This window comes from Oncorhynchus nerka, linkage group LG24 (assembly GCF_034236695.1).
Source record: "Oncorhynchus nerka isolate Pitt River linkage group LG24, Oner_Uvic_2.0, whole genome shotgun sequence".
Classification (NCBI taxonomy): domain Eukaryota; kingdom Metazoa; phylum Chordata; class Actinopteri; order Salmoniformes; family Salmonidae; genus Oncorhynchus; species Oncorhynchus nerka.
In genome coordinates, this window is record NC_088419.1 from 47715193 (window position 1) to 47730787 (window position 15595).

Consider the following 15595-nt stretch of genomic DNA (forward strand, 5'->3'; position numbering starts at 1 on the left):
AGGTTTTTGGATATAAAGAGACTTTATCGAACAAAAGGAACATTTATTGAGTAAATGAATGTCTTCTGAGTGCCACCATATGAAGATCATCAAATAATTATTTAATTTTATCTCTATTTCTGAGTTTTGTAACGCTTCTGCTTGGCTGTTTACTCTTTGTAATAATTTGTCAACTGGGCTATGTTCTGGGCTAGGTATGCTTTCGCTGAAAAGCATTTTATAAATCATTTTATAAATCTGACACTGTGGTTGGATTAACAAGAAGTCAATCTTTAAACCTATGTAAAATATGTTTTGTTTTCTGAATTTTTATAATGAGCATTTCTGTATTTAAATTTGGCACTCACTGGATGTTGGCCAGATGCGACGCTAGCGTCCCACATACCCTAAAGAGGTTAACAAACTAAACATTCAAATACTGTTATAGAAGGTAAAGTAAAAACCAAAACCGGTCTGTGCATCAATACTGGTATATCGTAAAATACGGTATACCACCCAGCCCTAGTTTAAACAGGGGAAAACGTGACCGATCTGCTGCTCCTGTGATGATTATTATCTTAGTAGAGCAGTGGGAATGAGGAAGCTGGAGGAATGACTGGGTATTCCCACCCTGGGACTCAGAACGTAGGCTTATTAGTGAAGGAGAGAGCGGTGTGGAGGAGCTACCAACAGGTCTGAGCTTAACGACAACATTATCAGTTTGATATTGATAGAAAGATAGGACGATTGACAAGGCTTTAGCATTTTTAAGACAATGCCGTTAGTTACGTTGTACTAAGCAAATCAAGCAAAGCTGAAGTATTTGACTTGTATTATGGCTGACCCCACTTAGTCGACTGGCTGATTGTTTGGTCGATAGGCTGTTGGTCGACCAAGATTTCTTTAGTCGAGCAGTCGCAATTTTCAACAACAAAAAAATCATGGTGCACAAGATTGATTCGCGCCTATCTCAGTGGACTAATCCATTGCGGATGACACAGTCCGTCCCTCTAAGACATGTGATACTGAAATTGTATTTGGTTATATTATGTAAAAATAGTGGCGCAACACTAACATGCGCTTTCCCCCACGTTGGATATGGTCACTGACCGCGGTTCTGAAACATAATCTTCAGTGCGCCTTGCAATTGGAGCCTTTCCCTATGTTGCTATGTGCATAATAGCAAAATTAACCAGCATATTGGGATTGAAAACAATGCGGTGAAGGCACCAGCAGTGAGCTCCAAGTTCTTCTCATAATACTAGTCCCGTACAAATCGACATCCCTGTATATTGAGAGAAATGTCTGAGTTTGACAGGTGTTGCTCACGGTTTGAGCAAGAAAACAATAACTGATAAAGTGCTGCGCATAGCCTATATATGAAGTGCCTACGTACAGTGCTGGACTTGTTGGAATATACAAAAAATATAACTAAAGGGGGCATTTTGAAAGAAACGAACCGCGTCTGAATTGTCCTCAGAAATAACGGACAATCTGGGATAATAATTACGTAACCAACGTTCTCTAGTGATACTAGTTCCTTGTGAATAAGACTTAGCCTAATTGTCTTAGACAATTGAGGAGTGAGCAAACCTCAACTTAATTAGGTCTGTAAATAATAGCCTAACTGTTAAATGTGCCTGGCTTTATAAATCATCCATTTACAGTGCATTCGGAAAGTATCCAGACGCCTTGATTGTTTCCACATTTTCTTACGTTACAGCCTTATTCTAAAATGTATTAAATTGATTTTCCCCTCATCAATCTACACAATACCCCATTATGACAAAGCAAAAACTGTTTTTTAGAAATGTTTGCAAATGTATAAAAACTGATATCACATTTACATAATTATTCAGACACTTACTCAGTACTTTGTTGAAGCACCTTTGCCAGTGATTACAGCCTTGAGTCTTCTTGGGTATCATGCTACAAGCTTGACACACCTGCATTTGTGGAGTTTCTCCCATTCTTCTCTGCAGATCCTCTCAAGGCTTATCAGGTTGTTGCTGCACAGCTATCAGCTATCAGGTTCAAGCTCTGGCTGGGCCACTCAAGGACATTCATAGACTTGTCCTAAATTCACTCCTGTTTTGTCTAGGCTGTGCTTAGGATTGTTGTCCTGTTGGAAGGTGAATCTTCGCCCCAGTCTGAGGTTCTGAGCGCTCTGGAGTAGGTTTTCATCAAGGATCTCAGTGCTTTCCCTCGATTCTGACTAGTCTCCCAGTCCCTGCTGCTGAAAACATCCCCACAGCATTGTGCTGCCACCACCATGCTTCACCGTAGGGATGGTGCCAGGTTTCCTCCAGACGTGACGCTTGGCATTCAGGCCAAAGAGATCAATCTTGATTTCCTCAGACCAGAGAATCTTATTTCTCATGGTCTGAGAGCCCTTTAGGTGGATTTTGGCAAACTCCAAATGGGCTGTCATGTACCTCTTAATGAGGAGTGGCTTCCGTCTGGCCACTCTACCATAAAGGTCTGATTGGTGGAGTGCTGCAGAGATGGTTTTTCTTCTGAAACGTTCTCCCATCTCTACAGAGGACCTCTGAAGCTCTGTCAGTGACAGAGCTTGAATGACCAAGGCCCTTCTCCCCCGATTGCTCAGTTTGTTTGGGCGGCCAGCTCTAGGAAGAGTGTTGGTGGTTCTAAACTTGTTCCATTTAAGAATGATTGAGGCCACTGTGTTCTGCAGAAATATTTTGGTACCCTTCCCCAGATCTGTGCCTCAACACAATCCTGTCTCGGACCTCTACGGACAATTCCTTCAACCTCATGGCTTGGTTTTTGATCTGACATGCACTGTCAACTGTGGGAACTTATTGTTCCAAATGGTCAGAAAAAAGTAATATATTGTAATCTAACAGGAACTGTTTGGCACACATAATACTCATGCAGCACCTGCTCCTATACCTTCCTTTTTCTTGATCTCCAGTAGTTTCCACACTTATATCAAATGTCTTCCACAGATATGACTTCCCTTTTCCCTCCTGAGCAACCAGTAAACATTCCCCCATTTCAAGTTTCTTTTTCACATCCTCCCCATAAATGTTGCTGTCGACATTACTGTGTTCAGAGTTTGTTTTAACCGATTTATTGATGTGATTATGTTAGGCAATTTAAAAAATATATACATTTTATTTATTTAACTAGGCAAGTCATTTAAGAACAACATTCTTATTTTCAATGTTGGCCTAAGAAAAGTGGGTTAACTGCTTTATTCAGGGGCAGAACGACAGATTTTTACCTTGTCAGCTCGGGGGTTCGATCTTGCAACCTTTCGGTTACTAGTCCAACACTAACCACTAGGCTTCCTGCCGCCCCACCTATAGGTCAGGCCCTATTGGTCGCATGCATGCAATACTTACATGTTTAATGTAAAGAGAAAAAGGGTATGGAATGTGTTTCCTAAACAATTTAGGGGTTTCAGTGACTGAACTTTTCATATCAGGAACTGAAAGATTGAAGCGATTGTCTTTCCAAGATGCTTTTAGCCTAGGTTGAATAACGAAATGTATTTATTTTTACACTCAGAAATGAATAAATTAATTTACCATGACTATTCATCAGTCAAATGTCAGAAACAATATGCACACTGTAACTAGTGACTGATTTTCTACATGATGACAGAGTGAAAGGGAACAAAGATGCACAACCACCACCCTAGTGAGTCGTTTGAATTGTAGACCACGTCAGTCGGTGGTCGTGCAGTGGGTGAGTCAGAATCACAAGGCCTACTTCTGAATGGACCAGTTACAGTGATATAGCCTACACATAGAAATAGAATGACCAGAAGGGACTGTAATTCTGTGTTTATGGATATAGGCAAAATACTGTTAAAATCCACTAGAAGCTGTAGTCTAACGGGCTGGTTGTTATGGAGAAGGGGGAAAACATTTCCAATCCAATCGAGCTGCCATTCCGACAACCGCCCACTTACTGCTAAAACGAAACAAAATCTGTCCCCAAATATGTATCTCAGCTCCAGAGGCATCTAGTAATGGGCTTTAGTAGTGGGTGCAGGGAAAGGAAAGGGGAAAGAGGGATAACTAGTCAGTTGCACAACTGAATGCATTCAACCGAAATGTGTGTTCCGCATTTAACCCAACCCTCTGAATCAGAGAGGTACGGGGGGCTGTCTTAATCGATATGCACATCATCGGTGCCCAGAGAGAGGTTGTTGTTGGGGGTTAATTGCCTTGCTCAAGGGCGGAACAGCAGATTCGAACCAGTGACCTTTTGTTTACGGGCCTAACACTTCAGGTTTAGTGTGAGTGTAGTTGGATCCTGATTTAGGCTCCTTAGAATAATTTATTCCATAGTGTAGGCTTGTCTTGTATGAATTATGAAATTAGGCCTATGCTATGCTGCACTTGTGGCAAATCTGTGCTGTAATTGTGCTCTTTGTTTCAATAAATCCCCCAGATTGCCATTAATGTATGTATTTTTCTTAACGTTACTTAGTACGGGTTTTATTGGAGTATAGATTCTGTGGAGTGTTAACTAATCCTCCTCAGTGTATTCATTAATTTATAAGCATGTTGTTTAATAAGTTATATCAGTGAGGTTGTTTATGCTTTAATTTACAGCCCTAGTATTTACTTAGACATTGCATGAAAAATGGTTATTACAAATCGACTACCTACTTTTTGATTCTTTCTGGTTCATTGAAACTCTAAACCTACTGTAAGTAATAGGTTGTTTCTTAGTTAATACCAAGACTAAAACAGAACTGTAAAATAAAGTGTAATGTCCCATAGTTCCCTTAGGTTAGATCATTTCTGTAGGTTGTAATGATACAGGAGTTCCATTAGACACACATTCGCTGCATCCTGGTTCCTTTCTCGACAAATGATCTTTGTTACCAGATAGTGTTTGCTTGAGATGAGATATCATAGATGCTGTTTGCGGCCAAAAACCCTCTGAAGCGGAGACTAGAATTACACTGATGTAGGAAACAAACTCTGGGGTCATCAAACGACCTACTCAAACAGTCTTCAAGTTCCTCAATCTGAAGGAGGAGAGCTCATCTCGTAGTGGAGCAGTTCTTTATCCAAGGGACACCTTTATGGTCCAAGTTTGAAAGAGAGCATAGACTACAGACTGCAATATTGCTTTCATGCGTCTAGTGTTTTTAGAACAGTGCTAAATTCAGGACAGCAGATGAGTAGAGGAAGCCACTTCAGATAACCAAGTATTTTGCATATGAACTCTATTTGTAGGGGAAACTGGAAGTTCATTAGCAACTACAGACACAAAAACCCTTACAAACTAGCCTTGAACCCTTTACTGTAGCTAGAGAGGATAGAGGCCTACTGGGGATTGTAGGGTCATTAGGCACAAAACGTACAGATATCTGACTGAAATAGAGGGGGACTACCTGAACTTGTCCAATAAGGAACGGTCATATTCTTTAGACTATTGCAACCTGTTTAAAAATATGGCACACACACAATTGATGCTTTCAAACAATCCTAACCTGTGCTCTGTGTGTTTCAGCTGGACCAGCTGGTGGTTGATGCAGCCAAAGAGAAGAGGGACATGGAGCAGAAACACTCCACCATTCAACAGAAGGTAACACACACACCACACACACAGAAACATGACTCACCTTTTTTGGCACACTTGCGCTATACACTGAGTGTACAAAACATTAAGAACACCTTCCAAATCTTGAGTTGCACCACCACTTTTGCCTTCAGAACAGCCTCAATTCAACGGGACAAGGACTCAAAAAGGTGACAAGCATTCCACAAGGGATGCTGGCCCATGTTGACTCCAATGCTTCCCAAGTTGGCTGGATGTCCTTTGGCACTGGCAGGATAGAGTTTGGGAAACGCTGCTCTAGCTATCCTTGAGCGAGCACACACACACCCTCCCTGTCTCTAGCCTTGGGGAGCTCTGGTTTAAAGCAGTGATTTGACTGAGGTGGATCCTTTTCCCTCAGCCATAAAGCCTTTCTTATTGCACTCCAACCCATTCTATTAAAGGATCAGCCCTGAAACTAACAAACCAAATTTTAGAAATTAGCTGCTCAACCGGACCTTGATAAAACTGGCTCTGTGTTTGAGCAGAGCTTGATCAAAAGCCTGCACACCCAGTACCTCTCCAGACTGAGGGTAGACCACATGTTTTATACCGTTGCCTAACAGGTGTTCTACTTTGGGAGGGGAGGGGGGATAAAAGTAATGGAGAAATCATGGAAAAGTCATGAAGTTCCATCTGTCAAAATGTGTATGAACCCTGCCCTTTACTCTTGTGACCCCTTTCCCAGTCCCCTTCCACTCACAAGGCAGGCAATATGCTTAACCTCATCTTCACAAGAGGCTGTTTGCTTTCTAATCTCTCTGCAACCCCACTTCATGTGGAACACTACTCCTCCAACCCTTCCCACTCGGCCCCTACCTAGATGGTCATGCGCCGCCGCAATCTTTGCTCTCTCTCTCCCACTACTGTCTCCTTCTATCCTATCCTCTTTTCCTTTGGCTTAATCCTTCTCCCTCCTGTCTCCTGACTCTGCTTCTTCGACAGTACTCTCCTTCCTTTCTGCAATCTTCGACTCCCACTGTCCCCTTTCCTCCCAGCCGGCTCGACCTTCTCCTCTTGCTCCGTGGCTGAGTGACTCACTGTGTGCTTACAGAACAGGGCTGCGGGAAGCTGGGCGGAAATGGAGGATAACTAAACTTCTGTCCTTCTACTCCTCCTTCTGTACCTTCTCTTACCAGAAAGAATTTTCCACTTTCTCCTCCACCTTCCCCCTCCTCCCGCTCTGTGGACGACTTTGTCAACCACTTTGTAGAAAAGGTTAACAATATCTATCCCTCATTCTCTCATGCTACTGAGCCCACTGATCCCACTCACACAGAACTACCCTACGCCTTGACCTCTTTCTCCCCTCTCTCTCTAGATGATATCCTGTGACTAGTGATGTCTGGCTGCTCGACAACCTGCCCACTTGACCCCATCCCCTCCTCCCTTCTCCAGACCATCTCTGGAGACCTTCGCCCATTCTTCATCTCCCTCAACTCATCCCTGATATAAAAAACTACAGACCTGTATCCCTTCTTTCTTTTCTTTCCTAAACACTTGAGCATGCTGTCTCTGACCAACTCTTTCGTTATCTCTCTCAGAATTATCTTCTTGACCCTAACCAGGCAACTCACTCAACCGAGACCTTTCTCCTCTGTGTCACGGAGGCTCTCCGCTCTGCCAAAGCTGACTCTCTCTCATCTGCGACTAAATCTAACTGCTCCATTCGACGCTGTGAACCATCAGATCCTCCTCTCCATCCTCTCAGGGTTGGGTGTCTCAGGTTCTGCACAATCCTGGATTGCGTCATACCTGGCAGGTCGTCCCTACCAGGTGGAGTGAAAATAATCTGTGTCTGAACCACGTGCTCTCACTACTGCTGTCCCCCAGGGTTCGGTTCTAGGCCTTATCCTTTTTTCTCCTTACACCCTGGCAAACTTCTCAGCTTGGATGTCGGCCCACCAGCTCAAGGTCAACCTCGACAATACACAGCTGCTCTTCCTCCTGGGCAGTGTTAATTTTGAAAATCTTTTTAGTCTATTATTTTTCTGCATAACATCCTATTCTCTCCCAACAGAAGAAATATGAGGATATATCTGGCCATGAATTCCCAAGCCTACATAGATATTAAAGAGCGATGGAGGGGGAGACGTTGCACCTCTGTCACTCGATCGCGCCATTATCAATGTTCCACAGACGCCGAAGCCACATTGATGTCCAAAAGTAAAACGGAGGCTAATGACTTTGAATGGGAACTAATGAGCTAAAAGCCCAGTAATGTAGTCGAGTCCGATTCAAGTCCCCTGCTACCAAATGTTTGCATATAGGCTCCCAGGGCCACGTTCAGTTGCAAAACGTTCTCTAACGTTGCAGATAAAGATTCCATGAATAGAGCCAACGTTATTCCTTATTCAACATGTCAGAGGGAGATTTTTGTTTGTTCTACGTAGCATATTTATATCTGAACGTACCAAAACATTGCGTCCTGCTGAACGTGCCCCAGCTATAACAAGCTAATGAGGTAACAAGCCTGAACAAGGTGACGCCAAAACACATTTTTAGCAGCCCCGTCTGCAGTTCTTTCGGAAAGTATTCAGACCCCTTGACTTTTACCACATTTTGTTACATTACAGCCTTTTTCTAAAATTGATTAAATCGTTTTTTCTTCTCATTTTCTTCTCTAGACACAATACCCCATAATGAGCTCTGCCAGGATGTATGGGGAGCGATACTGCACACCTTTTTTCAAGTCTCTCCAGAGATGGTCGATCGGGTTCAAGTCCGGGCTCTGGCTGGGCCACTCAAGGACATTCAGAGACTTGTCCCGAAGCCACTCGTGTTGTTTTGGCTGTGTGCTTACGGTCATTGTCCTGTTGGCTCTGGAGCAGGTTTTCATAAAGTATCTCTCTGTACTTTTCTCCGTTCATCGTTCCCTCAATCCTGACTAGTCTCCCAGTCCCTGCCGCAGCAGAAAACCCCACAGTATGATTCTGCCACCACTGTGCTTCACCGTAGGGATGGTTCCAGGTTTCTTCCAGATGTGACGCTTGGCTTTCAGGCCAAAAAGTTAAATCTTGCTTTCATCAGACCAGAGCATCTTGTTTCAGAAAGTATTTTAGGTGCCTTTTAAGCAAACTCCAAGAGGGCTGTCATGTACCTCTTACTGAGGAGTGGCTTCCGTCTGGCCACTCTACCATAAAGGCTTGATTGGTGGAGTGCTACAGCGATGGTTGTCCTTCTGGGAGGTTCTCCCATCTCTGCCAGAGTGAACATTGGGTTCTTGGTCACCTGTCTGACCAAGGCCCTTCTCCCCCGATTTCTCAGTTTGGCCAGGCAGCCAGCTCTAGGAAGAGTCTTAGGTGTTCTTAACTTCTTCTATTTAAGAATGTGTTCTCGGGACCTTCAATGCTGCAGACATTTTCTGTACCTGTGCCTTGACACAGTCCTGTCGTCTCTGTGCTCTACGGACTATTCCTTCCACCTCATGGCTTGGTTTTTGCTCTGACATGCACTGTCAACTGTGGGACCTTATAGAGACCGTGTAGACCGTTGTAGAAAATTCTCAAGGGTGATCAATGGAAAAAGAATGCACCTGAGCTTTGCAAAGGGTCTGATACTTATGTAAATAAGGTATTTCATTTTTTTCGGCTTGTCATTATTGTGTATAGATTGATGAGAAAAAAAATGATTAAACCGATTTTAGAAAAAGGCTGTAACGTAACAAAATGTAGATAACGTCAAGGCGTCTGAATACATTTCGAATGCATATATCTCAAATTTTAAAAAAGGAAACGCAATGGATAAGTTTCACTGGAACCTGTTTTTGTACATGAGTGAGTTTGTTGGTATTTGTTGTCTGTGTAAGTATCTACATCCAAGTTTGTTTGCCTGTCTGGCCTCTTAGTATGTCTGTCAGTCTGTGTCTGTATGTAAATCTCTTTCCTTTTTTTGTGTCTGCGTGAGAGTGTGTGCATGTCTGTCTGTGTGTGTGAGCGGAACATAGCAAGCAGCAGCTTGCTCTCCAGCATGAGCAGCACTTCCAGCCAGGAGCCCTCTCATTCGCAGCCCGTGCAAATTTACGCTCATCCTTGTGCGTCTTGCATCCCAGCGCCCTCCCTGTCCAACCCCCTCCCTTTTACTAGATGCTATTTTTATGTCGTCTCGCTCCCTCCCGCTCTCTTTCTCTTTCTGCCAGTATGTATCAGCAGTTCTAACCTCTCCTCTTTTTCTTCCACCTCTCTCCACTGTTCCCCAGGCTGCTCTGCAGGTAAGCCTTTTTTCCTCAGTGTATTTCTGTGCTATTTCGGTTCTTTCTGCATGTTGATAGTCTGAAGTAATCATGATATATTATTGACACATACATGACGTGACCGGGTTAAGACCACTCAGTCCTCGTCACAGCTATGCTCGTGTCTGTTGAATTTCATGCATGGCGGCTGTGTTATATACCAGTCATTCACCTAATTTCTTTATGATATAGCATATTGCGACAGTCTAGTCTTTATGCCTTACTGCAAAGGGAATGTGAGAGGCAAGTTTGATATCGGTCTAATTGCAACGTTGCAGAACATTACGAAAATGTGTTGTGCTAGCTGGGATAGGCTGAATCTATAACATACAAGCTAATTGCTCAATTGAAATATTCACCTAGACTCATGTGCATTTCATTTCCTCATGACTGCATTTTTTAGAGTGTGCTTAGTATGCATTATTTCTACCTGTGTGAATTATTAATACATTTCTAGAGGGCTCCATCGTGTTACAGATTGTCCCCATTGGACGGAGGGGGGTTCTAAGTTTAGCTCAATGTATTAGCTTTTCTGCTTCTCAGAGGAGGAGGCAGTGGATTGTGAACTGGAAAGGGTTCATTTTGGTTTTGTGGTTTGTGCATGCTGCAGGAGAAAACATGAGTCTATATACATACACACACACTGGGAGAAGTAGAGTACATGGCTTTCAAATAGAGGCTGTATAAATGTTTCATGCTGGAGCTAATCTGCACGGGGTACGGTTTGTTATTCTAAACCCATTGCGCCAGCCAGCATTGACCTACACACACACACAAACACACACACACACATTCGCATCCCAATGAGTTTGCATGCCTCTGCGGCCTTAGCGGAAGGGGGAGGTGCCAAACTCAGCCAGCAGCAGTGACGAGTGTTGATGAGGAACGGACCGACACGCACACACAGGGTAATGGGGAGGCTTGTTTTGGAGAGAGGGTGCTAGTCCGAGTGTGACAGGGCTGTCACTTGAGATGCTGCGGGAGGACAGCAGAGGTAGCTACCGCTAGCTAGCCATTGTCAAGGTGACTGGGACACCGACAAACACACTGACCTGCTGTCACAGACATGAAGATGAAGATCTTCAGCAGATTCCACTATGTGTGGCATCTGGTGAGTCCGCTGAAAGAAGGGGGCAAAACATGTTTATTTTTTAGCTTCATATGGCTCTGTGCCATGGTCATGCTCTCTTGTGTGTGTGTTCAACTATCTCCAATTGTATGTCATGGAATCAATTGTCTCCTCTTTCTCAGTTTCTCAGCCCTTTCTCAGTCTTCTGGTGTTACTCTTTTAGGAGGTGACAGAGGTTGAACCTTTTCCCGATGGACGCAGCTTTTGTGCGTGGAGGTCCTCCGTATGTAATAATTGATTTTCATTTGCTATTTGGTTTCCATTGACCCCCCCCGCCAACTCCCTCCTCTTTTCCCTGCATAACTAGAGTGATGAGGGATTCCATTGTCATGCTGTACATTCATGTGGTTTTCTCATTCTAAAGTATGTCTCCCACGGTTTACCTTCTGACTACAAAGCAATGGTCTGATCCCAGATCTGTTGTGCTGTCTTGCCAATTCCTTGTCACTCATAGTCCAGTTGTCAAGACAGTCCAATTGGATCTGGGATCAGGCTAAAGAAGCATGGGTTTGACGTCTGCTTACATGTGAGTTCTGAGCTCTGGTTGTTGTCATTACTTGTTTCCTGTTTGACACCTTTATTACCTCCATTCCTTGAAGCAATATCTGATCTGACATGGATGGATTGATATATGATGCAACCCATGCTTTCACCTATCCAGTCTTGTCAGATCATTATTTTTTTTATTTTTTTTTACAGGTCCACGTTTTGCCCACACAGTCGATTATTGCCTTGTCCTTTGACCGGTTGGGGATTGGATTCTATGTCCCTTGTCTGTCTTGAGTCCTGGCTGTATGGCTGTTTTACAGTTGTATGGCTTTGTGTGTGGGTATTGTGGACAGGATCCAGGTTTAGTGGTGTGTATGTAGAGGGATGCCATGTTTTTATCCCTGCCCAAAAGTAACAACTATTTTATTCCTCTCCAGGGCTGGGACAGAGGCCTTGAATAATACATACAGCCTAAAAATACATCTTAGAGAGTCTGTTTGAGTAGGCTACACACTGTTACATTGCAAATGATTCCTTAGTTTAAGTGTACTGTACAGTGTACACACTAGGGTAAATTGTTTTATGATTGGGTGATATTACGATAGTATCATCTATTGACGATGATTGAGAGCCATTGTTCATGGTGAAGACATTGTGATATGACAGACGATGGATAGCCTATTTTAACTTGACTGCCGCCCCGCAGTAAAGAACAAAATCTCGCACAGCAGGGCAGCACACAAGTGACATTCTGAGTAATTCGCTTTTTCCTATTTGCTATAACCGATTTCAATAAATATGTTGTATACAGAATGCAAGAGAGGAATGTAGGGTAACGGGGCAGAGAATTCCACCAAAGCAGCGCAAAATGTTGAATCATAAAATATTGTTTCTCTCTGTCGGATGCATGGGCCTTATAGCCTAAACCTATTCATTTTTTTAAATATACTGTGGGGTCTGGAATTTTTGGATCCATTGATAAAGAAGTGCAAAAAATACTAGAAAATAAATACAAATACTGTATTTGTATGCTATTGTATACTTTATTTTTATATTATTTTATACTTATGCAATTGCTCAAAGAAAGATTTTGTTGAACAAGTAATAAAAAATAAATACAAAAACATCTAAGGGTCAAAATGATTGTATCCCCTGCAGAAGGGGAGTTAGCTTGAGGGCCTCGGGTGCGACCGGCCCAAGCACCTGTAATTGCTGATTTTTATTTGTTTGACCGTTCGGGACCTTTAAATCAAATTCCCATGTAAAATAGCCTTTTGAGTGACTAAAATATCACCCATCATATTTTTTGGGGATAGCAATGCTAAATAATTGAGAAAGTATTTTTTTTCCCTCCCATGACTAACTACCAGGAAGTTTGAAAAGACCGGCTGAGTGGGCGGGGAACTTATATTCATGAGCTCGCAGTTCTTTGACAGTTCTTTGAAACTCATGTCAAGAAACTTGGATGCAATGAGCAGTGTTTCAGTATAATCATCTCAAGCAAATTTGGTGATACACAAAGCAAGTCCAGCAACATGGAAATTACATCAATGATGTATTTTTTTTTATACATCTCCCGTTTGGCTCTTGTGATGCGGTTCACAGCAGCAGTTTTGAATTAACCCCCCCCCCTTTGTTCCATGCTGGCTGAAGACCTAGCTAGCCAGTAACTAGCTACGTCAGACACGGATGAAAGGGGAGACATATGTGTCTTTGCCATAGATGAATAGCGTAAACTTTTATAATTGCTGGAACCCTATAGTCGAGTAGCTATCTAGCTATATAAACCACGCCCCTCCGCAAAGACACCTTTTCCAATGTTGGTTAAAAGGCAGTACTTATTTAAATTAAGTAAGAGAATATCATGTTACCATTGGTGTATTAAAATGACAGTAAGGGTGATGTCACCCTATTCCCTTAATAATCCGGCCTCCTGAATCCAAGGATTGCCGTAGCTATCCCTGTCAGTATCTTTCTTTGATCAACATCTGATGACTTGAGTACAGAACAGTGTGTGTGTGTACAGTGCCTTCGGAAAGTATTCAGACCCATTTACTTTTCCCACATTTTGTTACGTTACAGCCTTATTGTAAAATGTAAAAATCTCAGCAGTCTACACATAGTAACCCATAATGACAAAGCGAAAAAAAGAAGGAAAAAAATGTTTTGCAGATGTATTCAAAATAAACAGATATACCTTATTTACATACGTATTCAGACCCTTTGCTACGCGACTCGAAATTGAGCTCCTGTGCATCCTGTTTCCATTGATCATCCTTAATGTTTCTATAACTTGGAGTACACCTGTGGTAAATTCAATTGATTGGACATGATTTGAAAAAGCACACACCTTTCTATATAAGATCCCACAGTTGACAGTACATGTCAGAGCAAAAACCTAGCCACGAGGTCGAAGGAATTGTCTGTAAAGCTCAGAGATAGGATTGTGTCAAGGCACAGATCTGGGGAAGGTTACCAAAAAAATTCTGCAGCATTGAGGTCCCCAAGAACCTGATGGTCACTGACAGAGCTCCAGAGTTCCTCTGTGGAGATGGGAGAACCTTTCAGAAGGACAACCATTTCTTCAGCACTCCACCAATCAGGCCATTATGGTAGTGGCCAGACGGAAGCCACTCAGTAAAAGGCACATGACAGCCAGCTTGGAGTTTGCCTAAAGGCACCTAAAGACTCTCAGACCATGAGAAACAAGATTTTCTAGTTTGATGAAACCAAGATTGAACTTTTTGACCTGACTTTAAAGTGTCACATCTGGGGGAAACCTGGCACCCTCCCTACGGTTAAGCATGGTGGTGGCAGCATCATGCTGTGGGGATGTTTTTCTGCGGCAGGGACTGGGAGACTAGTCAAGATCGAGGAAAAGATGAACAGAGCAAAGATCAGAGATCCTTAATGAAATCCTGCTCCAGAGTGCTCAGGCCCTCAGACTGGGGCAAAGGTTCACCTTCCTACAGGACAACGACCCGACGCAGCCAAGACAATGCAGGAGTGGCTTCGGGACAAGTGTTAATGTCCTTGAGTGGTCCATCCAGAGCCTAGACTTGAACCCGATCGAACATCTCTGGTGAGACCTGGAAATACCTGTGCAGGTGCTTCAAGCTTATAGCGTCATATCCAAGAGAACTCGAGGCTGTAATCGCTGCCAATGGTGCGTCAAAAAAGTACTGAGTAAAGGGTCTGAATACTTTCCAAATGCACTGTATACAGTTGAAGTTGGAAGTTTACATACACCTTAGCCAAATACATTTAAACTCAGTTTTTCACAATTCCTGACATTTAGTCCTAGTAAGAATTCCCTGTCTTAGGTCAGTTAGGATCACCACTTTATTTTAAGAATGTGAAATGTCATAATAATAGTAGAGAGAATTATTTATTTATTTATTTATTTTTTCATCACATTCCCAGTGGGTCAGAAGTGTACATACACTCAATTAGTATTTGTTAGCATTGCCTTTAAAATTGTTTAGCTTGGGTCAAACATTTTGGGTAGCCTTCCACAAGCTTCCCACAATAAGTTGGGTGAATTTTGGCCCATTCCTCCTGACAGAGCTGGTGTAACTGAGTCAGGTCTGTAAAGGCCTTCTTGCTCGCACATGCTTTTTCAGTTTTGCCCCCAAATTTTCTATAGGATAGAGGTCAGGGCTTTGGGATGGCCACTCCAAAACCTTGACTTTGTTGTCCTTAAGCCATTTTGCCACAACTTTGGAAGTATGCTTGGGGTCATTGTCCGTTTGGAAGACCCATTTGCGACCAAGCTTTAACTTCCTGACTAATGTCTTGAGATGTTGCTTCAATATATCCACATAATTGTCCTTCCTTATGTAGCCATCTATTTTGTGAAATGCACCAGTCCCTCCTGCAGCAAACACCCCCATAACATGATGCTGCCACCTCCGTGCTTCACGGTTGGGATGGTGTACTTCGTCTTGCAAGCCTCCACCTTTTTCCTCCAAACATAACAATGGTCATTATGTCCAAACAGTTCTATTTTTGTATCTTCAGTACGATCTTTGTCCCCATGTGCAGTTGCAAACCGTAGTCTGGCTTTTTTATGGCGGTTTTGGAGCAGTGGCTTCTTCCTTGCTGAGCGGCCTTTCAGGTTATTTTGATTATAGGACTCGTTTGACTGTGGATATAGATACTTTTGTACCCGTTTCCTCCAG

General features: G+C 42.9%; 1 protein-coding gene across 3 annotated transcripts in view; it reads left to right on the forward strand.

Annotated features, from left to right (window-relative positions):
• LOC115108059 (arf-GAP with coiled-coil, ANK repeat and PH domain-containing protein 2) overlaps positions 1-15595 on the forward strand; it is a 114613-nt gene that overhangs the window by 71715 nt on the left and 27303 nt on the right. For all 3 annotated transcript variants that reach the window (XM_065008930.1, XM_029631980.2, XM_065008931.1), the window contains exon 9: positions 5479-5553. In XM_065008930.1, coding sequence (XP_064865002.1) covers positions 5479-5553 — 75 coding nt within the window. The remainder of the gene's footprint in view (positions 1-5478; positions 5554-15595) is intronic.